The sequence below is a fragment of the Electrophorus electricus genome, chromosome 4 (genome assembly GCF_013358815.1).
Source record: "Electrophorus electricus isolate fEleEle1 chromosome 4, fEleEle1.pri, whole genome shotgun sequence".
In the NCBI taxonomy this organism is placed as follows: domain Eukaryota; kingdom Metazoa; phylum Chordata; class Actinopteri; order Gymnotiformes; family Gymnotidae; genus Electrophorus; species Electrophorus electricus.
In genome coordinates, this window is record NC_049538.1 from 3,383,391 (window position 1) to 3,409,184 (window position 25,794).

At 49.0% G+C, this 25,794-nt stretch overlaps 1 protein-coding gene across 1 annotated transcript in view; it reads left to right on the plus strand.

Moving 5' to 3' along the window:
• The first annotated feature begins 1,437 nt into the window (after positions 1 to 1,437).
• Positions 1,438 to 25,794, plus strand: part of wu:fb95e10 (microtubule-associated protein 1B) — a 26,193-nt gene continuing 1,836 nt past the window's right edge. The window contains exons 1-5 of the mRNA XM_035525183.1: positions 1,438 to 1,667; positions 11,288 to 11,957; positions 12,517 to 12,604; positions 21,211 to 21,422; positions 22,281 to 25,794. The exon at positions 22,281 to 25,794 is cut by the window's right edge and continues 1,836 nt beyond it. Of these exons, the coding sequence (XP_035381076.1) occupies positions 11,390 to 11,957; positions 12,517 to 12,604; positions 21,211 to 21,422; positions 22,281 to 25,794 (4,382 nt within the window). The 5' untranslated portion in view covers positions 1,438 to 1,667; positions 11,288 to 11,389. The remainder of the gene's footprint in view (positions 1,668 to 11,287; positions 11,958 to 12,516; positions 12,605 to 21,210; positions 21,423 to 22,280) is intronic.

The window sequence follows — 25,794 nt, forward strand, 5'->3', positions numbered from 1 at the left end:
CCTTCCTGCCTTTCCAACACAATCCTCTACTTGGACCAGAACACAGACCAGGAAACGCTGGCCCAGTGTACCCCAATTCCCGTAGGCTGCCCCGCTGAAGGGGCTGAGATCATCATGACTGATGCTAGGGGAAGAGAACGTGGGCGTGGATGGTTAGGTCATAGAGCTACACGACCTCGTGACTGTTCGTGATCTCTTCCCCTTGCTTTTGAGAAGACCATCTCAGTGTCTGAGAATGCCGTGTCCCTACCTTACCCTTTGAACGTTCTTCTGTCTGCTGTGTGTTGTGACGGACAATCGCCCTAAAATAGAATGCTATGGAAAAATTCCTCCTTGCTTTCTGCAATGGCAACATATTGGTGCACTCATAGTTGTACTCCGGCTACAACCTGTGGGCTGAAAGGTGTGTTTTGTAGGTTTAAAATGTTGTATCCGTGTAATTCATTATAATAGCACAATGCACCATTGCACATTGCAAACGGGGCAAAAAGACTTCTTAGCGGGACGAAATAGCTTGGCACGTCTCGGAGAACATGTGTTTCCTGGCCTTTGTGCTACAGTAACCGTGTTTACATGGGAGCTTTTGTATATGAGTGAAGTACAAACTGGTACAAAAGACTGGTTCGTGCAGACAGGCAAGAAGACAAGGGGAGAAGGGGAGACAGGGATAAACTGCATGAAGGACTGAAAAATTAAGCATGGAGCACTAAGAAAACAAAATTATTCTCACAGGAATGTGACAATGCCTAACCTGTGTGTTTGTGTGTGTGTGTGTGTGTGTGTGTATGAGAGAGAGAGAGAAACATTAGAATGGAAGACGTGTTAAAACGCAGCCACTGGAGTTCTGTCTCTAAAGTGCCAGACAGAGGGAGAGAGAGAAGAGATCGATGGGTTCAGTATTACTGCCGTCTATTCAGCGTAGCTGTGATCTTCTCTCTTACACGGTGGTGATACAATAACCGAATCGAGCAAACCACCAGTTGAAAAAAATCGATCTTTTTCGTAGTGTAGACATAGAATCTTGCATTTACTGCCTGAAATTCGTTAGCGTGAAAAGTAAAATAAGAAAAGTAAGATCATCGACTAAAATCTACAACTGAAACCAAGAAGAAAGGGCGGGACCGCGTGCACGGAGGAGACTGAAGGGAGGTGTGTGAGCGCAGAAGGGGGGAGGGAGGGAGGGAGGGGGAAGGGGGGGGCTAGGGGGGCAAAAGGGATGGAAGGATAAGGAACTTTCGAACGGGGGGGAAAAGAACGCGGGGTGGCCTGTGAAATGACATCATCCCTAATTTGAATAAATCTCAGCCCTCGCTGTGATTGGTTGCTGTCAGGAGAAACCAAAGCTGCTTGGCTGTTCAGCGTCACCCCCGCGCTGCGCTGTGGTTAGGCCCGCGCACCCGCCCGCGCGCCCGAGGCGGGCGGCGTGCGCCGCCTGCAAAACGTTCCGTCCCATTCCGTGTGCAGGAGACGAGCGCCTCATTTCTCCCGCACTACACACCGAGTGAGCGCCAGACGGCCCGCCTGCTAAACGTTAGTCAGCCGCAGCTCCGCTGTTGTGTCGGTTTCAGCGGTCGTCGCTGTTCAAGGGTGTCTGGACTGCGCAAAGGGAAGCGAGGATAGAAACGGCCACTGGGCGTAGCTGGAGGAGGAAAAGCGGTGTAGCCTCGGTAAGGTTCGCTGACCTGGGTATCTCGGGCGCAACGAGCGTTGGCAAGCGAGCCATCCGGCTCTTGTCTTGTTCCTTTTTTTTTCTTTCTTTTTTTTTTTTGTGACATTTCTGTTTTAATCTCAACGCGCTGATCGTGGAAACCTCGACATTGCAGTAAAATGTCGCCGGGAGGGGACAATAAAAATAACGCCCCTGTAAATCTTCCTGCTGGAGCACGTTTTGTCTGATTGAAGGTAGTCGTTTGACTCGTTTACACGGCTAGCCAGCGAGCATTGCCGGCTGCATCTATTAATATGCAGATGCGTTTGTGCTGGGTAAGGCGGCATTGTGCTAGCTGAGCAGACACTAGTTCACTCCCAGCTGCTAAAGCGGTGAGATCCGACTAGATGACAGACAGCCGGTTAACTGATCTGCGCTCAGTTAAGAGTCGGGGCGTGTTAGGGACGAGCGTTTCGTACACATTTGATATGTGGCTCTATTTAGGACGCTATTTAGCCGGTACTATTGAACTTGTTGCTTATCGAATGCGTTTTTATGTGTACACGTTGTCGAGATGCTTCTGTAATTCCTTTAACCTTTTCTTTGCCTAGTCCGCCGCCCGGTTCGCATCTCCAGGATGTCCACAGTTGGATCGAAACTGGGGAGACTGGGCGGTGTCAGGGTCCTATTGTGGGTTAAGCTGATCCCGCTAACGTTGTTCTTAAATCAAGTTTTTACACCCGGGGACGAATGAGGATGCCAAATATCCCATTTTATTCAAGAGCCCACCCCGTGTTGTTGCATAAGCGAATGTTTCGCTGTCTTAAGCCTGCTAAAAGTTTATATCGTGTGCGTCCGTCGCTGGGGTCTATTGTTCTGTGGCCAGCTAGCTGTGTGGGCAGCTGTTAACGTTTCTGTTCGGTAAAGCCAAGGGACGGGCCATTTAGCGGTGATAAGTCGGTTGTCCACCTAGTTGGACCAGTGTGTCTCAAAATCTGCAATGAAACATATATCGTGCTAGAAATTTGATCAACTATGTAACTATGTAGCTGTTTTACAGCTATATATAAGCTTATTTGGCAAGAAACGTGGAAGACGATGCCTTGCGTTTGTGACAGTGTGCTACGTGAATGTTTATATGACCGTTTTTTGGTAGATTTTAGTATTACTTGAAAATTGGGCGACCAGACCGTGTTGTGGGGGGTGGGGGGTATCGCGACAGACAGTCTCATGTCTCGAGCGCCACAATGGCCGAAGAAAGGGGAGCACCGTGAGCTCGCGCGCGGCAATTCACGCTTTAAAGAACCTCCAGTCTTCTCTTCACGTGCGATACCCAGAGCAGCACTCAGTGTGCAAGCGCAGTCCTTTCGTATCATTTCAGCCAGCGTGGGCACGGGGACGCGTTGCATTGATCCGTGATGCCTTCCCGTGTACAGCGCGTCCCCGGGTGGCTAAATGGTCTTTGTGGTGAAATGTGTGCCGGGTATCCGGAGAAAGGCCAAGATGCCAAGTACCACGTTGTTTTTACCGTAAACAGACACTGTTATGGGTGAGCCCACTGTTTGCGGTGAGCAAATTGTATCCGCCTCCTGTAGGAGATCCTCTAATCCCCCTTAATTACAATTCAAACCAGAAAAACGAACAGGTGATGTTCCTAGTTAAGAATTCAGAAGTGCTTACCTGATCTCGTTATTTTTTAAGTAGGATGTGTTTTACAAAGTCAAGGTAAAATTGGCACTGGGGGTGCACCTGTTTCAACCTTTGTGATGTACTGATTTTTTTTCTCCGTTTTCTGCTTTGTGAGTCTTATTGTAGGCGCGTATGTTGATCTCAGTATCAGAGCTGATATTTACCTGTCTGCTTCACAGCAAACAAAAGGCTTAAGATGGCCGTCTTCTCCCAGTGTAGGGCATCTCTGGAGAGCACTGGCTCCTAGTACTCGATATGGCTGATTTAAAAGTATTGACAAGTACTACCAGTGAGACTTGTATCATCGAACCGATATTGCTCCAGTTTAATTATTTGCCTATGAAAATATGCAAATTTTTTCCTCTGGTGTTGAAACAGTGGGGTTCACTAACAGGAGCCGACTCTGGATACGGTAAATATTACAGAACAGACTATTGCTTGTTCCTGCTTCTGATAGTGTAATGGGGTTACTGCCCACATCACATTGCCAGAATAGTCTCTCAGAACCAACGCCTTTTCGTCTCTGAAAATCGCATGTACCGTGTGTGTCTGTGTGTGTTCTGAAAACCTTGTGCACTTCGTTGCAATTCAGTCTGTATCTGTCTGCTTGTCTCTCTGTCTATCTAAGCCCTGTCATACAGTGCTTCTTTATGGCCTGCTTTGGCTCTAAAGCTCATTGTGGAACATATGACTAGTCATGTCCTAGTCATTGGGCAGTAACAGACATCTTCCGATATGGGGCCAATGCGGAATGATCGGCTCACAGTGATTGGCCAGACGACATGCCAGTGAGAACCGTGCTGAACCTGTTTTCCTAATTAAGTGTACGTAATCTGTTTCTAAAGCTCCCAGAGGATGTTTTACTATCCAAACCTCCCTGAACACTGGGCATATTTCACCTCCAGTATTGCTTCAGTAAATTTACATTGTCAGGTCTGCCTAACAACCAAGCATGCAGACTTAGGTTTCGGGGAGACATTACCCATGTGTCATGTCATGGCTAGTTGCTGCTGTAGCAGCCAAGAAATGATTCAGCCTGAGTCCTGGCTGCCCTGTGATTGGACAGTCCTGCCGTCCATCATTGCTGATGTCACAGACGGCTCCGTTTCTAATCATGCGATTGTAGGGACCGCAACTGTCGCCTACTCTCAGGGTGACCGCTGCTCAGTTTTCCTAGGATGGCCGTGCCAGAACTGCCGCAGTTTTCCTACCGCGGTGCGTGCGCTCGTCCCAGATAATGCCACGCTCCCGTACATGCCTGTCGCGCCCCGGCACGGCGCAGATAACATCCTCCCCGCGGGCATGCGCAGTTGCCGCGGCAGTTGTCTCTGGGCTTGCGGTGCCGCATGGTGTTGCAGCTGTGGTCATCCCTAGTCCTCGTGTGTCCTGGATTCTCGCAGAGGGAGGAGTCCTGCGTCTGAGTCGCACTCTTCCCTGAGCACGGCTGCGTCTCGCGTCCCGATTTAACACCACTGTATTTCAGGACCAGCCACGGTATCTCATATGGGGTGTTGATTAATCAGTGCTCGCGACCCATCATGCTCAGCTCTCAGTGAATGGAGCCGGTAGAGCTCGGGGGAAGGAAGGGGGGAATCACTCTAGCCTGCCGCAACTATGCGGTGAGGAGTGTTATTGATTTTCTTTATAAGCTGTCGTTTCAGTTACATACAGAGGCATAGAAGGAGCACACGGGCCTCTTGACCCTGTGAAACCTCAATGAATGTAAACAAATCTATAGCAATAAAGGAATAAACCTCCACTGAAATGTGTTATTACATCATAAGACTCGCAGAACCTCCAGTGAAATGTGTTTTTACATCATAAGACTCGCAGAACCTCCAGTGAAATGTGTTTTTACATCATAAGACTCGCAGAACCTCCAGTGAAATGTGTTATTACATCATAAGACTCGCAGAACCTCCAGTGAAATGTGTTATTACATCATAAGACTCACAGAACCTCCAGTGAAATGTGTTATTACATCATAAGACTCACAGAACTTCCAGTGAAATGTGTTATTACATCATGAGACTCACAGAACCGCCAGTGAAATGTGTTATTACATCATGAGACTCACAGAACCGCCAGTGAAATGTGTTATTACATCATGAGACTCACAGAACTTCCAGTGAAATGTGTTATTACATCATGAGACTCACAGAACCTCCAGTACGGCATTATAGATTGTTTATTAATTTTTCTCTTTTTGTTGTTAGCGTGCCATAATATGAAAACATGCATCCACAACCTCTGTATCAGCAGATGTCTCTTTTCTTAACACTTATATTAATATTACACAGTGCTCATAATGAAAGGGTGCCATCCATGTTTCTGTTGGCTGTGCATGTTGTCAGTCTAGCAGTTGTCTCAGCTGTCTGTGTTTTCCCCCAAAGTGTCAGTTGTTGTTGCACCTGGGAGAACTCCGCCTCTGTGCCAGTCACCTCTAATCCTCTTACAGGCAGCTTCCTGTCCTGTATTGTGTGTGTGTATGTGTGTGTGTGCCTAAGTTAGCTGGCAGGCATATTGTCTGTCGGGTGCAGATGTTATCTAAAGCCATTCTGGTGTGTGTGTGAGACTGCAGGTGTGTGAACACACACACGCGCACACACCATACATTTCCCAGTGCTATTGATCGAACCCCACCAGCTGTTCCTGATCAGCACTTATCTAATTAGCTCCTCTGGTTGCGTCTCCCTCAGTACCAGCAAAGGATAACGCTAATGGCCTCTTCAGGTTACAAATGACAGCACAGATCTTCTGCATGTGCCCTTCCTCCGCTGACTGCTGTCACCGGGGTTAGTCCCCACATGTCGCGCCGAGGCGGTGTCAAAGGTCACCGAATGAGGCAGCGCGTTCCTTCTGCTATCAGTGCCACGTGGTCTCGCCCACGGCGCTGCCTTTGAACCGCCGCTTCCCTGGTCTCCTCTCTGCCAGACCGCACCTCATCAAAGCCACGTTTGTCTTTCTGACTGGTGTTTTACGGTTTGCGGGGTTCATCGATGTCCTTGCCCCTACCCAGTCCCCGGCTGTCTCTCCGGCCCGATCTGGCAGGATTAACGTCAGTCTTTGTGGAGGGTTAACGAGCCCTGCCGTGTGTGTTAATCTCTCTGACCCCGGAGGCCCAGGTCTCCCGAAGCCGAAGGCTGTGATGAGTCACGCCAGTGTGTGCAGCACGGGGGTTAGTGGGGGAGACTGCCAATACTGGTGCTGCTGGGATGAAGCAGGGCGGCATGGAATGGGAGGGATCACGTAATGCTTATTCTGGCCAGAACATGCCAGTCATTCCAATTGAATTCCATTATGTTTGAGATGTGCGTTTTTTCTTCCTTTGTAATGGCGACATCTGTTTGTTTGTTTGTTTATTTATTTATTTATCTAGCTGCATTCTTTGCCTGCTGAGACTACATCATCATCTACAGACTCCTGCACTGTCTACTGTTACGGTTCCACATTACTTCTTACGACACACTTCCCGTCCTACAGCGAGGGGCGTTTATAACGCCACGTGGCCTCCCTGTTCCGAACGTTCCAGAAAAGATGCGTAAATCTCCTCTGGACAGGGCCCCGGTGTCTGCCAGCCAAGTAAACAACAAAAGACGCATCCCCACTGGCTGCTGGGTCGTGCTCCGTTCTGAATGCACTTTGGCTCCACTCCAGCCATTAGGTCTTGTTTTCAAACTTTCCCCAGAAGGCACTGGCCTCAAAAGAGGTTTGTTATGGCCTGACGTCAGCACCCGAACAGGCATCGTCTCTCCTTCCTCTCGCCCTCCTCCGCATGCATTCTGGGAAGAATCCGGTGGGACCGGGTGCAACTTTGTTCACGCGGAACCAAACCAGCTTCCTGACCTTCCGGAATGGCGTACCGGGAGCACGTTGCCGTGACAGCGGAGGCAGCCTCGGCCTTGGACGCCGCTGGGTGCGTGTTCGTCTGGGATCGGATTTGTGCAAGCAGGCTTCTCCGATGAGCCAAATGCAGCGTAAAGGCCTGACAGGCAGTCCGGCCAGGCAGTGGAGACCGAGAACACAGCCCCCCAGTCTCTCCAACACAGATGCGTTACAGACGTGCTCAGAGCACAGAAATAGCATTATGTAACCCCAGTGCTGTGGACGCACACAGCCCGTGGGCTGTTCATGTGCATGTGAGAGAGCCTGTTTGATTTCTCCGAAGGCGGCTCTGATTAAATGGCCCCGTTTGCTTCAAAGGTCGAAGCCTCGTGTGTTTGTATCAGGGTGTATTTACGGCATCTTCTACTGGTCAAATGCATTCAGGTAGAGTTGTTCCTTTGTGTGGGCAAAGGTGTGGGTTTGGTTTATTGCCTCAGATTCTGTAAATTAGACGCTGCAGAGGGGCTAAATAATCCCTATTCTGTTTGTCATGTGTATGAAGAGCCTAGGGCTCAACAGGTCATCCTTGATCGCTGGTTCCAAAAGGAGATCCAGCAATGAGCCAGGATTTGTTTATCCTGTTGAACCTTGGTTTCAGATCTTTTGGGACTGAGGGACGTTTTTTTTTTTTTTTTTTTTTGAGTCCCAGCTTCGTGCCCGTGCGGCACTGTAACGGGTTGGGGGGGGGTTAGGGTTGGTGTTTGCCCTTCCTGAATGGGTCCTGTGTTCCCTTGCGTTTAGGGTCAGGGCTATGGGGGAGGGTTCACTACCGCCTCCTGTGAGCATGACCGGAGAGGGGCAGGAGGGGGTCCTACGTCGTCTCCGAAAGAACTGGATGATTACTGGGTCCCAAGGCGCCAAGCAGAGCGTCGGAGTTGATGGCTTTCTGGCTAGCAGCCCACGGACGAGCGCGCAGACCTTAACGCCGACTTCTGCTCCATGGAGGCGGAGATTCCTTCTCCCTCCAACTTCTCTACCGATGCCTGATCACGGGGACAGATCGTACCTCCTGCGGCGACCCATTCATCGCTGTTATTAGCGCTGGCTGACGTCTTGCTTGCTGGCGGTTTGTGTCAGTCTGACTGGGTTTCTTAGACGACCGGCGGAGAGCCACAGGCCGAGTGCGGTCAGCGCTGCGCTGGATTTGAATGGCCTGCAGGTCCTGCTGTGTCCAAGTCATCGTGTGTGGTGATGAAGTCCAGTTCTGTTCCAGCCTTCCACGCCGGCCTGATTTTAAAGGCCCAGTAAGATGCCCGGGGTGACATTTTTGCTAATATGCGCTTGTTGGCCCTTTACGTGCTCTCAAACAAAGAGGGCAGATTGCCCTTAAAATACACTGATGATCCAATTAGACCCCCACAGTACATTACAGCAATTCAGTTATCCACCTAGCCAGCTTCCTGTCTAAAATACTGCCGGGGCTGCAACAGATAAGGAAGGTGAAGTCAGAGCGATGTTTGCAACATTTCTTTAAATCCTGTGGGGTTTTTTAAAACGGCATAACTGTTTACGTCACGTCTCATTTTAACCCGGGGGTTTACGGACCTTTATCCGGTTTCGACTCCAGATCGGATTTCTAGGGCGTCCCTAATCGGGAGTATTTAGAGGGATGAGAACATGGCCGGCCGGCGTGGTCGGCTACTCCTGCCCGTCCGGATGCACGAGGCGCCCGGTCTCCGTGTGAGGTTTCGTTGTCACCCAGAACTCTCCTCCCAGCACACTCGGCCGCGTGACGTCTCCACGTCAGGAGCAGACACATGCTGACCACTCCGGGGTCAGAGTAGGCATAGGCCATGTAACGGGCAGATCAGCCAGCTAACGGCAGAAAAATGGGTTGAAATATTTTCAAAAATGTATCCAACAAGCGGAGACTGATTATAGTTCTTAAAAATCTTTTGATAGGTTTAAGGGAACAATTAAGTTTGGACAATTATCATTCTTCGTAATCGATTTGATACTTTAAGAAAGCACTGTAATCTGTAGTCGTATCTTTAATCAGATTCATATCTTACACAGTGTAATGTGGCATTCTGTTAATTGAACCCAATTAAGCTTTTGGTTTTGAGGGTCTTGCTGTCCAACTGCTGTTTGTGTTTTCTGAAAATGGATCTGAAAACACTTATTTCGCACCAATAGAGTTTTAATTTTAACGACTTGTTTCCTGTAGTTCAACAGTGTAGATAAGGCAGTGTGGCCCAGTTGAGACCAGTGTAATTTTTAGTGTGACCTTGAAAACTGCCGTTAGACACAAATCTTCTAGTTCATCATGAGAACACTACATCTGATTGTACATTTAGGGGGTTGCGTTGGTGATCTAACAGCCATGAGCAGGAGAAGCAGTCCTGTGTCTCCTCAGGCCTGCTGGTGTGTGTGTGATTCATCACTGGCATGAGGAAGAGTGCTCATCCCGAGAGCGCGCTCGCACGCCCAACAGGCGGCTTGAAGCTCGTCGTCCGCAGCTCAGGCTTGCAAGGCGGTATCCCGGCAACCGCCGCCAGGGAAACGGTCCAGGTTCCTGGGTTTTGACTTGATCCTGGCGGCGGTCCTGTGCGGGGCCCCGCGGGTTGGTTGCAACCAGTTCTGGTTCTGCGGTCCGCCGCCTGAGACGGGTCTGCCTGTGGGGCCTGAGTTGGGATAGGGGTTGGTAACAGGATCCTGAGCGAAAGGCGGACCGTGCGCGTCTCGGACTGCAGACGCGAGTGCCGGTTGAGAGAGAGACAGACAGGAGAGACGCGCACAGCGCTGGATCACAGCGCGTCTGGGAGACGCACCCGTGGCAGGAAGGTGCTGAGGGCCGGAACGCCTTTGGAAGCGTGTCGGCTGGCTTTAGTCCGCCTCGTAGTTCTCGGACACAGGCTGGTTACCTCGGTTGACTTCTGTTATTCACACAGTGGCTTCAGCTGCGCCCTCGTAGTGGAACATCCCTTTGTGTCTCTCTCTTTCTCTCTCGCTCTCCTTCCCTTTCTAATGTCTTTTTGAAACAGATCTGCCTTGCAGCGTGTTCAGTATGGATTCTCTCCCGGGGCTGTTTCTCCCATTAGTACATTCTCTCTCTCTGTCTCTCGGTTTCCTCAGCTGCCGGACGCCTCCGTGTGAACGCTACTGGGAACAGGGTTTCTGCTGGACAGGAGGCAGGAGAAAGGGGTGGGGGATGGGAGAGACCGACACAAACTCTGGGACAAACCAGCCGTACCTCTGCACTGGCGCAAAACAAAAAGCATAAGGAAAAGGAAACACTCACGGTAGCCAACAGGAAGTCAGAGGTAGCCAGGTGTGAGAGAAAGTCACGTTCAGTGTGCAAGTTAGAAGGCTTTGTATTTAAAGACCGGGGGTGGGGGGTTCTTTGAGCAAAGAGGGACCTCAGTTCTCATTTTCCCATGCTCCCACAGGCCAGACCATTTCCTCTGGCTGGCCGCAGCAACGCGGCGCATTCGTGTTGCCAAACGCAGCCTACGTCCTTAAATCACACATACAACATCTGCCATACAACATCTGCAACAGCAAGGCATCATGGGTAATGCAACTGACCCTAGATTTAACTGTTCCCAATTGATTTGGCTGAGAACACTCAGAGTATGAACCCTTGAATTTTCTCACTCCTTTAAAATATAAAAATATTTAAATTCTGCAAACAACGGCAGAAGTGTTTGAGAAAGAAGATGGTGCCTTTGTCAGGTCAGAGGTTAATGTGTTCCATAAACTGTGAAACTGTTGGAAATTACGCTGTTCTTCTGCCAGCACACACTGCTGATAATTGGCTGTATGGGTCTGTTAGCGTCGTTTCTTTTTCTAGCAGTTTCACAGAATCAAAAAAGCTCCTTTTGTAGTGAGACGGCTGTTTGCACTTAGTTCAGTGTGTTCTGTTCTCTTTCTCTCCATCGCGCTGGCTTGGTTCTGAGAATCTACTTTCTCTTTTCCCCGCGAGGTCGAGTTTCCCTAATCCCTCAGCTTCATTGTTCCCAGAAGTGTCTGACATTGAGACGGCTGTGTTTTCGGTCTTGTTCAGACTTGTTAAGCTTTGTTTTGGCACTAAGATTGTAATTTCTTCTCTTTTTTTTTTCTCAGGTTGATCGTTGTCGTTACCTGAGGGGTCAACTCAGAATAGCCTGTTGAGTTTCGAGGTCCTGATTCCTGTTTGTTGAGAAGGACTACCAGGACTGAGGCGCCATGAAACCAGAAGGGGTTGATGCAGCAACAATGGAAACCACAGTAGCACTAGCTGCCGATCCTGTCGTCGAGGCCGCGCCACCGGGGGAGGGTCAGGGACAGACCCCGCCCACCTCACAGACAGAAGGCACTGGGCCAGGGGAACCGCAGACAGCTGAGACCCCCACCGCCGCCACCAAGACCGGCAAGACCAAGCCCTCAGACCCCAAAGGAAAGACGAAGCCTGGCAGCAAAACCAAGACCCCCACGAAGACGGCAGCAGCTGGGCCTCGTGCCCCCACCGGTCAGGGCCGCATAACGAACGGGGTACAGAAGCCACAGACCAACGGCGTTGCAAAGAAGACTGCTCTGGAGAAGAAGACCGCATCCACTGCATTGGCCCCCCAGAAAAAGCCAGCAGCTTCTGCCAGTGCTGGAACCGCCAAGGCGTCCAGCGCCAGGCCTGCTGGTGCAACACGGCTGGTCTCTGCCCCTGCTAACGGGACCAAGACCGCCGGGACAGCGCACCTGGCTAAGAAGACGGCAGTCGCACCTGCCAATGGGGATAAAGCCAAACCAAAAACTACAGGTACGCATGTGGAAATGAAAATGCTAATGTTGATCAGATTAACAGCTGAAGCCATCAGGCAGCAAATTAGCTTTGTGTTCATGACACCTTGGGAAGTAGTTGGAAAAAAGTTGGGGAGTAGCTGGAGAGAAGTTGGAGAGTAGTTGGGAAGTAGTTAGTAGTTGGAGAGTAGCTGGAGAGTAATTAGAAGTTGGAGAGTAGTTGGGAAGTAGTTAGAGAGTAATTGGGCAGTGGTTGGGAAGTAGTTGGGAAGTAGTTGGGGAGTAGTTTCCGTTCCCCCGCTAGACATGTTGCCATGTTGCTTGGTTAGCTATTCTCTAACGTCCATGGTTATACCTGGAATTTTAGGGTAAGAAGTTTGTTTTAGTTTGTTTGCCTAAGCCTTGACACATTGCACTATAAATATGCATAAAAAGGCTGATAGTACTGATGTTGTAGCAGTTAAAAGCAGGCGTTGCAGGCACAGGACTTCCTGCCTGCATGAAACTGATAGCTAACCGTTGGTCTGGAAGTGTCTTTGAAATACGTTCTCCTGTTCTTCCCACCTGTCCCGGCTCAGCTCCGAGACCCGTCTCTACCGGCGCCACCAAGCCCAGCAGCACTTCCTCTCCAAAACCGGACAGGCCGCCTGCAGCCAAGACAGCCAGGTACGCCTCTCCGTCACGCGGTCGCGTGCTCCGCGGCGGGCACGTTTAAACGTATGCTCCCCACCCACTTTGTTGCTTTTAGATATGTGCATCGTAAAGCTGCATCTCACCGGGCATACAGTTACAGATCGTAGGCCCGCTGTCGCCGACCTTTCGGCCACCCTCGACCCGGTTCACCCCTGGGCGGACCACAAGACCACAGCCGATTGGCTGTTATTTGGGTGACTGACACAGCCGTGACACAGATACGACATTAAGGAAGCGGAGGCACATGGGTGGTAGACTCAAACACGTACCCCGTAGGCAGGTGTTTTCCCTGGCAGGACTCTTCAGCACATGTCATATAAGAAATAAACCCCCTTATTATTAGTGTTGCAGTTTAGAGTTTGGCATCTTTAGAGTCGTTGTCGATAAAAATACTAACGTAGAAAATAGCTGTACGGGAGTGTTTCGGAAGCCTGCTGGCATCTAGCTGGCAGGGGATTTGTTCAGAGATTACGAAACTTGGTAGATAAAACTCAGAGACAGCGAGGCACTGTGTTCAGCTCCCGTGTGTGTGGGGCTGTGTGGTGCACAGTGTGTGAGAGCCGTGACTACCTGAGCTCCTCCTGTACCTCACACAAACAAACCCGGCTGTTAAACAGCCCTGTCTGAACGAGACGTTTGTTGCAATGAAAAAGGTGGCCTGAGGTGCCTGGTTGGTTTCTGATTTTGTGCCTCAGACGTGTGTGTTTGTGTGTGTGTGCGCGTTTGTGCGTTTGTGCTTGTGCGTGTTTGTGTACGTGTGTTTTGGAATTTCTTTTACTGTCTTGTTGAATAGCGTGTTCTGTGTGAACTGTTGTTTAACTTTATGGTACACCCCCCATAAGATCTGACGATATGATGATATCTTGTGTCTGTGGTGGGTTTTGTGTTTCTGTGGTAAAGAAAAGTGACATTAGGAGAACTAGTAAACAGACCTGACTGATCTGCTCTCTGTCCAGATCCCTCTCTGTCTGGACCTCCCTCTGTCTGGACCTCCCTCTGTCTGGACCTCTCTCTGTCCGGATCCCTCTCTGTCTGAACCTCTCTCTGTCTGAACCTCTCTCTGTCTGGACCTCCCTCTGTCTGGACCTCTCTCTGTCTGAACCTCTCTCTGTCTGAACCTCTCTCTGTCTGGACCTCTCTCTGTCTGGACCTCCCTCTGTCTGGACCTCTCTCTGTCTGAACCTCTCTCTGTCTGGACCTCTCTCTGTCTGAACCTCTCTCTGTCTGAACCTCTCTCTGTCTGGACCTCTCTCTGTCTGAACCTCTCTCTGTCTGAACCTCCCTCTGTCTGGACCTCTCTCTGTCTGAACCTCTCTCTGTCTGGACCTCCCTCTGTCTGGACCTCTCTCTGTCTGGACCTCTCTCTGTCTGGACCTCTCTCTGTCTGGACCTCCCTCTGTCTGGACCTCCCTCTGTCTGGACCTCTCTCTGTCTGGACCTCCCTCTGTCTGGACCTCTCTCTGTCTGGACCTCCCTCTGTCTGGACCTCCCTCTGTCTGAACCTCTCTCTGTCTGAACCTCTCTCTGTCTGGACCTCCCTCTGTCTGGACCTCCCTCTGTCTGGACCTCTCTCTGTCTGAACCTCTCTCTGTCTGGACCTCTCTCTGTCTGGACCTCTCTCTGTCTGAACCTCTCTCTGTCTGGACCTCTCTCTGTCTGGACCTCCCTCTGTCTGGACCTCTCTCTGTCTGAACCTCTCTCTGTCTGGACCTCTCTCTGTCTGGACCTCTCTCTGTCTGGACCTCTCTCTGTCTGAACCTCTCTCTGTCTGGACCTCGCTCTGTCTGGACCTCGCTCTGTCCGGACCTCTCTCTGTCCGGACCTCTCTCTGTCCGGACCTCGCTCTGTCTGGACCTCGCTCTGTCTGGATAGCTCTTTGTCTGGACCTTGCCCTGTCCGGAACCTCTCTCTTTGTACGGACCTTGCTCTGTCCGGATCCCTCCCTGTCCGAACCGCTGTCTGTCTGGACCTTGCTCTGTCCGGATCCCTCTCTATCCGGACCTCTGTCTGCCCCCATAGACTACTCGTCTTATTTACTCCTTTTAGTTATGTCAGAATTAAAAGAACTTTATTGCAAAAAAAAAGGAAGAAGCTTTATTTATTTATTTGTTTTTGATTTTTTATTTTTAAGTTTTGAAAGCCATTCTGCTACCGAACATGTACCAGTTAAGTGGAGGTTTTGAGCTGCCGAGGCAGGCAGTTGCTGTTGCTGTTCTCTGGTGTCTCGTGGTAACTGCCCTCCTTTGTCTAAAATGGCGACCCAATAGTTCGCCCTGGTTCTGAGGACACTGGACTGTAGTTTCTCGTCTGATACCCTGATACTCCGGTTCAGGAGACTGCAGGAAGGCGTTTTGCTTTTCTTTGTTAACCGGCGGTGGGAGTATACACACCTATGCTTCTTGGCATTGTGTGTGTGCGCATGTGTGTGCGTGCGTGCGTGCGTGCGTGCACATGCACTGTCATGCTTTCAGTATCTGAACCTGGCATCAGTTCTTAACCATCTATGTCTGGATTTGTATTTCATGTGGGTGGGTGTGGTTGTGTGTTTGTGTGTTTTGAGTGTGTGTTTTGAATGTGTGCGTGCAAGCACACACGCAGGCACGTGTGCACAGTATAAACAGTTCCTGGTCTCTTTGGTGGAGATGTCATATTGTCCTTGAATAAAACATGAAAACAAACCCTCAGATCTGGATCTGTCTCTGCTGTGGTTGCATCTACGTGAGAGAGCGAGAGAGAGAGAAAATGTGTGTGTGGGTTAGTATGTGTCTGCCTTTCTCTCTTGGCATTTCTGTACTTGTGTTGGAATTTGAGTGCCCATTTGTCTGTGGGTGTTGGCATCTCTTTGCTGAGAGAGAGAGAGAGAGAGAGAGAGAGAGAGAGGGACCGAGAGAGAGAGGGAGAGAGAGAGAGAGAGGGAGGGAGAGAGAGAGAGAGAGAGAGAGAATAGTCTCTGTGTAAGCACTGACACAGCTCGGCTGTGTAATGGGCCGTTCTGCTGTACAGAGGGCACACAGGCAGCAGGAGTGTGTGAGCATGCTGTTGTTGGTGCCTGAATCAGTTCACCCCGCGTCCAGATACCCCTCTGCCCCTGGAGAAGGGTGTTCTGAATCAGCTCACCCCGCGTCCAGATACCCCTCTGCCCCTGGAGAAGGGTGTTCTGAATCAGCTCACCCCGCGTCCAGATACCCCTCTGCCCCTGGAGAAGGGTGTTCTGAATCAGCTCACCCCGCGTCCAGATACCCCTCTGCCCCTGGAGAAGGGTGTTCTGAATCAGCTCACCCCAGTAGAGAAGCACATCTCCCCCAGCAGGAGTGACACTGGCACAGTGGGTGTTTCTGAGCCGTAAGGTCATAATGAGTCACCCTACATTAGGCTGCAAGTCTCTCTCTCTCTCTCTCTCTCTCTCTCTCTCTCTCTCTCTCCCTCTCTCTCTCTTTCTCTCATTCCTTGATGCAGTTTCCTTGCTTCATGAGCCACTGACTGCATCTAATCACCAAATGGATCTTGAGTTACAGACCAGCTGGGGGTGTGTGTGTGTGTGTGTGTGTGTGTGTGTGTGTGTTTGTGACTGAGTAACCATTAGCAGTGTTGATGGGTAGTTTTAAAACACTCCAGTAGTTCATGGCTCGCTTCACACTCTTCGGCGTCTTGGTCAGCATTCTGACAGTTTTCTTCAAGGCACTTCCTGAGCAAAGCAACAGGCTGCATCTCCTGTCACACGTTGTAGATTCCAAAACGGACTTTGAGCTAGTGGCCACCTAATGCCACAGCGGGAAGGATCCCGTGCAGCAGTGTCTTTGCAGAGCCACTTTTCCATGAAGGGATTTGTTTATTTATTCGTTTAAAATATAGTGTATGCAATCACGTGCTTCAGAACCAGACCTGTACGATTGCCTCGTTGGTCTGAGGGTTATTTGTCATAAGTGGTTAATCAGAGACAGACTGTGCGGCTCACGTGGCTCGTCTCTAATTATGGCGTGCGGCAGTTCCGTCTGTGTCGGACGCTTCGAGCGGCTTGGAGCAGTAATGAGTGGAGCAGTAATGGCAAATGTTTCTTGTGTGTCTTTTTGTGTCGTTGGGGTTTGTTGTACAGTTTATATGACCCGAGTCTTCAATACTAAGAGCGTTTACGATTCCAGCGGCTTACATGAGACAGGAATACCGGCGGCCAGGTTCTGGTACTGCCCACACTCGTTCTCTGTCGGACCCGTTCAAATTGCCATTAGCGCAACGGCGCTCTCCGTGTGGAAAGCGTGTATTTCTGGGCTATAGCTGAACGCCTGCAAGGAGCTGACGATTTTCTTTTGGTTCTAATTAAATATTTATCATCTTGTGAGCTGTGATGTTCCTATCAACTGCTTGGGTGAAGTAATCCCTGCGCGACTGCGGGTGGGAAACTTCATCAACTTGTCTGGTTTTTTATTGCATTCGTAGTCCCCGATCAAACTGAAGACGCTCGTCTCCCCCAGCGCCTAATGTCTAATGAGTTATTTGCAGAAAAAAAAAGCCCCGGGCTTGGCGCGTGAACTTTGCAGCATGCCTGTGTCCCTACATCACCTTTTTACAATAAAGTCTGTAGAGGTGTAGGCTTTATCCTGCGTTAAGTCCTTTGTACCAACTCAGACACTCCCTTCTGGCCTAACTAACTGCGACATGAAACTCGTATGGCAATGTAAAGAAACAATAGAAGAATCGCGTAGGAGAATCTTGTTAGATAGGGAATCAAACAGCCCAAAATATTGTTTCTCAGATACAAAAAGTGGAAATCCTATTTATTTTGTAAAATGTACAATTGTATAATTGTTTTTCTTCAGAATAAAAATAAAAAAACAAGAAACATCTGCCCAATTCCGACACTCCTTTGACTTGGTGCACATTTAGAGTCATGTTGGTGTTGACAGAATGATTGCTTCAGTCTTGCAGGTGTGTCCCGTAAAGGCTGCTATTCGAGAAGCAGACAGACACACAGATGAAGCTAATAGTCTGTTTAATCGGATGAGTAACACATCTCCTTTTCTCCTGCCTCCCTCGCGATCCACTGGAACCAAGTACACCCTAAATCTCTCTCTCTCCCTCCCGCCCTCTCTCACACACATAATCCTAAATGGAGTGTTCTTCCTGTCATAGTAGATTATACATGTTTGGTTTTATCCAGGCAGTTGAGGTGATATCCTCTCATTATCCTGTAGTTCCACCAAACTATTTTCTCCTTGTCAGCTTACTTATGCCATGAGCACTTATTCTAAAGTGTTCTCTCTGTTAGAGTCACTCATCCAGCCTCCATGTTCTCTCTGTTAGAGTCACTCATCCAGCCTCCATGTTCTCTCTGTTAGAGTCACTCATCCAGCCTCCATGTTCTCTCTGTTAGTCACTCATCCAGCCTCCATGTTCTCTCTGTTAGAGTCACTCATCCAGCCTCCATGTTCTCTCTGTTAGAGTCACTCATCCAGCCTCCATGTTCTCTCTGTTAGAGTCACTCATCCAGCCTCCATGTTCTCTCTGTTAGTCACTCATCCAGCCTCCATGTTCTCTCTGTTAGAGTCACTCATCCAGCCTCCATGTTCTCTCTGTTAGTCACTCATCCAGCCTCCATGTTCTCTCTGTTAGAGTCACTCATCCAGCCTCCATGTTCTCTCTGTTAGAGTCACTCATCCAGCCTCCATGTTCTCTCTGTTAGTCACTCATCCAGCCTCCATGTTCTCTCTGTTAGAGTCACTCATCCAGCCTCCATGTTCTCTCTGTTAGAGTCACTCATCCAGCCTCCATGTTCTCTCTGTTAGAGTCACTCATCCAGCCTCCATGTTCTCTCTGTTAGTCACTCATCCAGCCTCCATGTTCTCTCTGTTAGAGTCACTCATCCAGCCTCCATGTTCTCTCTGTTAGAGTCACTCATCCAGCCTCCATGTTCTCTCTGTTAGTCACTCATCCAGCCTCCATGTTCTCTCTGTTAGAGTCACTCATCCAGCCTCCATGTTCTCTCTGTTAGAGTCACTCATCCAGCCTCCATATTCTCTGTTAGAGTCACTCCTCCATTCTTTCAGACTCCATGATAGTTCCCATTTTCCATCTTCCCTCTGTTTCTTTTTTTAAATTAGAGTCCAGTGGTTTTCCCATTTACATTTGCATGCATGAGGAATTTGTTTTGGGTGTGGCCTCTTAGGTATGCACCTTACAATTCAGATCCATTATGTTACACACACACACACTCTCACACACACACACACACACACACACACACTCGCACATTCGAGTCCTTGGAGGTGCTAAAATTTCCATGGATGTGTTAATAATTTTCCACTTGGACTTCCTGCAGCCAGCTTTGCCAAGTATTGAGGGGTTTTTGTCAGGTTTTTTCAGGGTAGGATACCTACAGCTAGCTACTGGTCAGTTCCATTACTCCCAGCTCACTCCAACCTCGGCCCCAACCCACCCCAAGTATAACTGTCATGTGGTTTGCTTTGTTTTATTTTGATTTGTGGTATTTTGGCCTCTATGAAGACCTTAAATCGAAGCTGACATTCTGCTATTTAACTTCAGTCTGTTCAGATGCAGTGTAGTACAGAAGGCTAAACAGACAACCTCTGTGCACGGTGCATACTGATCTGTATGTTCTTTGCAATGATCTTTTTTTGTTGTTGACAAAACTCTGTTGTTTCTTAGTAGAATATGCTACAGTGTTCATAGTTCGTAGTAGTTCGTAGACCAAGTTATTTTGGGGGGGGGTGTCATATCCAGTGACTCAAAAACCCCCAGATGACTCAAAGAATGATGAATGTCTGACTCTGGAGGACACCTCAGTTTACAGACTTGCCAGATTCTAAACTCACTTTTAATTCTTGTCTCTGCATAGCTAGGCATACATCTTGTTTCAAAAATAGGCATGGCTCTGTAAGTAGGTCATAACAGTCTCGTATCTGACATCCCTTTTTTCCTCGCCAGAGACTAAACGCGCCGAAGCACCACTGAAACGCTGCGCTTGTGCTTTTCTTGCGCTGACACCCGTGCAGTTATTTTTACCCCCGTTCTTTCAGAATTCGAGGTTAATCTTCCTCCTCGCCACCCCCGACCCCTGACCCCCTGAAGCCACCCTGTTATCCTCCCTGGAGCGCTTGGCGTGTCCAGACCTTTATTTAGAGCAGGAGAAGTGCGCCGGCGGAGTGTGAACGAAGAGCATGCTGGGATGCTCGCGCCGCACCGGAGCCGTGGGATCTTTTCTCAGCCCAGACATGGTGCCGGGGCCCAATAGCTGTGGAGCTACTCGGTGTGGGTCAGGGCCTGTCCTGGAACAGGGTTGACCGCTGGTCGTCTGAAGTGCCGAAGACCCAGCTGAGTTGGGCTATATTGTTCTGTATTTGTGCCAGCTTATGTCATCTGTCACTCCGTTCAGTTTATAACGGGGAAGCTGGGTAAGAAGTGCGCGGTATTTCTTAAGGTGACGGAGTGTGCATGAATGTGAACGCCTGGGGCTGAGGAGGGAGGTAAACAGGAAGCGAGAAGGTATGCTCGGTACTTCTTAAGGCTTGGTTCAGGTGTTTTGCCAGCTTGGTTAGAACAAAAATGCGGATTGTCTGGTGGGTCCTGACACGAGAGTTGAGTAACACACACACACACACACACACACACACACACACACACACACACACACACACACAATCAGGTGGCTGCTTCAGGTACGGAAACTATATGTCTTCCCCAGGAATTGGTCCCAAACACCTGGCCTTGCTAATAAGCTGAAGCCAGGAGACAGAAATAATTAGTAAAAATAACGAGGTTATTAAGTCACGGCGCGCCTTTTTAATATTTGGACACGGACTTGTACACATCTGCATACCCACATATCATCTTCCTCATTCTAAGCACATAGTACCTTCCTGTTCTCTGGGATGTTATTTGTGAAGTATCTGTTTTCACTTCACTATTTCATAACAGACGTTTAAGAGTTTATCTTATGTCCAAGATCTGACTTGGGATCAGTACGAACATCATCATTCTTGCTCTGTAATCAGATCACGTATTAGTTTGCCAAAAGAGCATGGAATGATTAAATGATTGTCATTTCTTAGATCTCCTCGTAATCTTAGTCTGTCTCACCACTACTCTTTATGCACCGAACGCATTTTGGAAACTGGGCTGAGCACTATGAGAAACAGCTGATCACGTGTCAATCCAGAGCAATCCCGCTCTGAGCCGCAGATAAGTAAAGACAATCAAGACAATTTGTTTACCCCCTCCCACCCACTGGTGTTACGCTTCCATGCTGGTTCCTGCCCCCCCCCCCACACACACACACACACACACAGTGACTAATCGGCTCTCGGGTTAACGAGCTTCCGCTCGAGGCAGCGTCCAAACGCCTCGTCCGCAGCAGCACGCTTGCAGAGTTCGTGACTCGTACACGCTGAAGAATGTGGAGAGACGTGACATAGGTGGAAACCTCAGGAGCAATTCCTTTAGCTGTAAAAAACCAGGCCAAGTACTGTCTTGCGTGTCGCTTAAGCCCCGCCGGGATGGTTCCTGTGTGCTTGGGATACGGGTTTCCAGGGACACTAACCGCAGGTCCGGTGTGTTTTCCCATCCAGGGCTGCTGCAGGACCCGTTTCTCGGCCGACCGCCGCTGCGCTGAAAACAGCTACCACCGCCACGTCCAAGACGTCAACGACTACGTCGAAGCCCTCTGCTGTGGCGAAAACCTCCACTTCGACCGCCAAACCATCACCTGCTAAATCTACAGCTCCCGGTGCTGGCTGCATTCCCACTCAACCTTCAAAGACCACTACACCTGTCAGGAAAGGTAGACATGAGATCTGCCGTTAGCCTTTAGAACTGAAGGTTTCGTTAGTTTTCTGAATTTTAAGGTTTTATGGACTAATTTGTAGATATGATTAGGGATAATTTTACAGCTGTGCACCTTGGGTTTCAGGATGATTACATAAAGTGCATTAGATCAAACGTGAGCCGTATTTTGGCCTAATTGACATCCTGTATAAATCATTTAAGTTGGCATAAAACTGGAGGTGGCACTCAGCAAACTTGACCTCCTAATCACAGATACATGGGTCTGTATTGTGGAATATTTAAAAAAACAGTGAATCTTTCACTTCTTACCTTCATCCACCGTGTGGATAATGATAAGGAGAATGTAATATTTTGGTATTTGAAAATGTTTATTACTGAAAATGTTTGTTATACATTTTTGGGGAAAAAAACAGCAAAAATATGCAACTTTGCATGCAGTCAGTCATGGTAAGACTGGACTCTGTTATTGCTTCTGTAAAACCTTTTCCATTTAATTATTTTTGCTGTTTTATATAACTGCAGTGTAATAACACATTTTAGAAATAGGAGACAATTGCTGACCTACACAAGTCCAAAACTAAGGCTTTGCTTCACCTTGGTCCAAAACTAGTCTATACAGTAAAGAACAGGCTGAAAATGTGATTTAACTGAGTGATTATTTTTTTCATGCCACTGTAGGCTCTCAAAGCACTAAAAATATGGATATCATTGGCTTTAGTTCTCATTATCTTACACGATTATTATGCTATTTCATGGCGTTCGCAGAAATGAACCTTTGTTTTTTCTTTGCTTGCTAATGCACCAGATTGGAACAGACACTAAGAATACTCTTTGGCATATGTTTCTCTTATAGATGTTAGCAAGCCAAGCACTCCTGCAGCCAAGAAGCCAACTGCACACCCTGTTTCTCTCCCTCCTGCGACCAAGACCACCAAACCTGACACCCCAAAGGCAGCCGCACTGGCCAAACCAGAGTCGGCATCCAAGAAACCCTCCGCCCCCGGCAAGGTGGCGACGGATGCCAAGTCGAGCAAGCCTAAAGACAGCAAGCCAGCTCCGTCGAAGGAGGTGAGCGCTAGCCCCAGAACCCCCAGTGCGAAGAACAGCACAGCCAAGATGGCCAGCCCTAAGAAAACGGTTGGAAGCAGCACTCCTGTGCCAGTGAAACGCGGACCCAAGCCTACACAGGCCGCCGAACCGGCGGTTAAAGATGGCGGAAAGAAGGAGTCAGCTCCTGCTCTGGAGACTGCCGCCACGGTTAATGCCGTATCTGCTTCCAGCGCTGCCACTACTGCCACTGCTTTTGTTGACCTCACAGTGGCAACCAAAGAGCATGATGTTCAGGCTGAACCTACATCTGAACTTGCACCTAAACCCAAGTCTGAAGTCCTATCAGAATTCACGTCTGAAGTCGCACCTGAATCCAATTCGGTGCTTCCAGCGGAACACCCTTCTGAACTTCTGCTTGAACCCAAGTCTGAATTTCTGGTTGTAACAGAGTCCAATGTTGTACCTGAATCCAAGCCTGAATTCCTGCTTGAAAAAGAGTCTGAACTTGCACCTGAATCCAAGCATGAAATCATGCTTGAAAAAGAGTGTGAATTTGCACCCGAATCCAAGCATGAACTCCTGCTTGAAAAAGATTCTGAACTTGTACCTGAATCCAAGCATGAACTCCCGCTTGAAAAAGATTCTGAACTTGTACCTGAATCCAAGCATGAACTCCTGCTTGAAAAAGATTCTGAACTTGTACCTGAATCCAAGCATGAATTCATGCTTGAAACAGAGTCTGAACTTGTACCTGAATCCAAGCATGAATTCATGCTTGAAACCGAGTCGGAACTTGTACCTGAATCCAAGCATGAAATCATGCTTGAAAAAGAGTGTGAACTTGCACCTGAATACAAGCATGAAATCATGCTTGAAAAAGAGTGTGAACTTGCACCTGAATACAAGCATGAAATCATGCTTGAAAAAGAGTGTGAACTTGCACCTGAATACAAGCATGAACTCCTGCTTGAAAAAGAGTCTGAACTTGCACCTGAATCCAAGCCTGGATTCTTGCTTGAAAAGGAGTGTGAACTTGCACCTGAATCCAAGCATGAATTCATGCTTGAAACAGAGTCTGAACTTGTACCTGAATCCAAGCATGAATTCATGCTTGAAAAAGAGTGTGAACTTGTACCCGAATCCAAGCATGAAATCATGCTCAAAAAAGAGTGTGAATTTGCACCTGAATCCAAGCCTGGGTTCTTGCTTGAAAAGGAGTGTGAACTTGCACCCGAATCCAAGCATGAAATCATGCTTGAAACAGAGTCTGAACTTGTACCTGAATCCAAGCATGAACTCCTGCTTGAAAAAGATTCTAAACTTGCACCTGAATACAAGCATGAATTCATGCTTGAAAAAGAGTGTGAATTTGCACCTGAATACAAGCATGAATTCATGCTTGAAAAAGAGTGTGAATTTGCACCTGAATACAAGCATGAATTCATGCTTGAAAAAGAGTGTGAATTTGCACCTGAATACAAGCATGAATTCATGCTTGATAAAGAATGTGAATTTGCACCCGAATGCAAGCAAGAATTCCTGCTTGAAACAAAGTCTAAAGTTCCACCTGAATTCAAGCCTGAATTCCTCTCTGAAACCAAGTCAGAACTTACACTTGACCACAAGCCTGAATTCCTGCTTGAAAACAGGTTTGAATTTGCAACTGACCCCAAGGCTGAAAACCTGATTGAAACCAAGACTGAATTCTTGTTGGAAACAGAGTCTAAACTTGTGCCTGAACCCGAGCCTGAACTGCAGCTAGAAACAAACTCTGAATTTGTGCCTGAAATCACCCAGGAACCCACTGTTGACACCTTATTTCCTGTTGCTGTCGAGGACAGAGCAGAGTATACTGAAGATACAGGTCTAGAGGAGAAAACAGCTGAAAATGTGGTAACTGAGCTGGCATCTCACATGGACCTGGGAAGTCTCAGGGAAACCATAAGTGCTCCTTCTCCTTTGGGCACAACAGTTATGTCACCACCATCCTCCCCCACTGAGTATGAAGCTACGACTGTTGAACCCTGGATCTCTGCTCCAAACCTGGATACGCATGCCTCTGCTGAACCCTGGACACGGAGCGAGCAGCTGTTCTCCAGTGCAGAAAACCTAAAGCAAGAACAAACCAGGAGCCAGGAGCACCTCCTGGGACCTACAGAGTCTACAGCAGAGGAGCTGGTGGTGGAAGGAAAGACCTATCTGTTGAGTACCTCTCCTCTGGAACACCTTAGCAGTGGGTCACCAACCTTACCCAAAATGGAGAGGGAAGAGGCAGTAGAGAAAGCAGAGCAAGAGGTCAACGAGGATGATCATGACGATATTGAAGAGGAGGAGGAAGAGGAGCAGGAGGAAAGTGAGGTTGTTAGAACTCAAACAATGCCTCTGAGAGAGCATGCGGAAGACTTAAAGGTTGGATTGCCAGAATACGACACTTCTGGCTGGGAAACGGTGCCATCTGATGGTGCTGGCGTCAGCAGCCAGCAAGAGAAAACTGGCACAACTTCCCCCGTTCAAATGGAAAGTCTTCAAGCTGATGAAAACGTGGATGATTTCTTTCTGAAGAAAGTGCAATTGGAACAGCCATTCATGGGCCCGCCGGGCGTAAAATCTTTCTCGGATGAAGAGGAAGAGGAAGAGGAGGAGGATGAGCAGGTAAGGCAGAGCATGTGTGCTGGAGAATGCCATGAAAACATTCCACATCACTGCCCGACATCCCAAAAGGAGGAGGAGCAAGAGGGTGAAGATGTTGAAAGGGTTAGCGAGGGCCCCATGGAGATTGGCAGCGAGGGCGCTGGAAAAGTTGACGAGGATGACTATGATGAGGGTTACATGGACAGTCTGAGTCGTACTGCTCCAGCTCCTTCTATGCCCATGACTGCAGCGTGGGGCTCAGCCAATCCCTTTGGAGACACATGGGCCCAGCCAGCCTCCCTCCACATGACATCCAGTCCCTTAGATGTCGACACCGATCCCGAGACACCCACGAAGTCCCCCGCTGAAGCCTGGCTGGAGCAGCCTCTGGGGCACTCGGCAGACCCACACCTAGACGTCCGCCAAGAGACAGAGGGCTCGGTCCCGGCCGATGGCTCCAACCTGGACATACCTGCGGTGGGTATGTCGCAGTCCAGCACGCTGAGCGGAGCCGCCCTGGCGGCCCACAGCAGCAGCGAGACCAGCACCCCCGAGGAACTGCGGGACTACGACAGCAGCTCGGGTGTAGAGTCACACTCGGACAAGCAGCAAACGCCTGTACCTGCAGCCCAACCCGACCAGGATCAGGACCTTGGGATCCACCTGGAGCGCGGGGACGGTGAAGA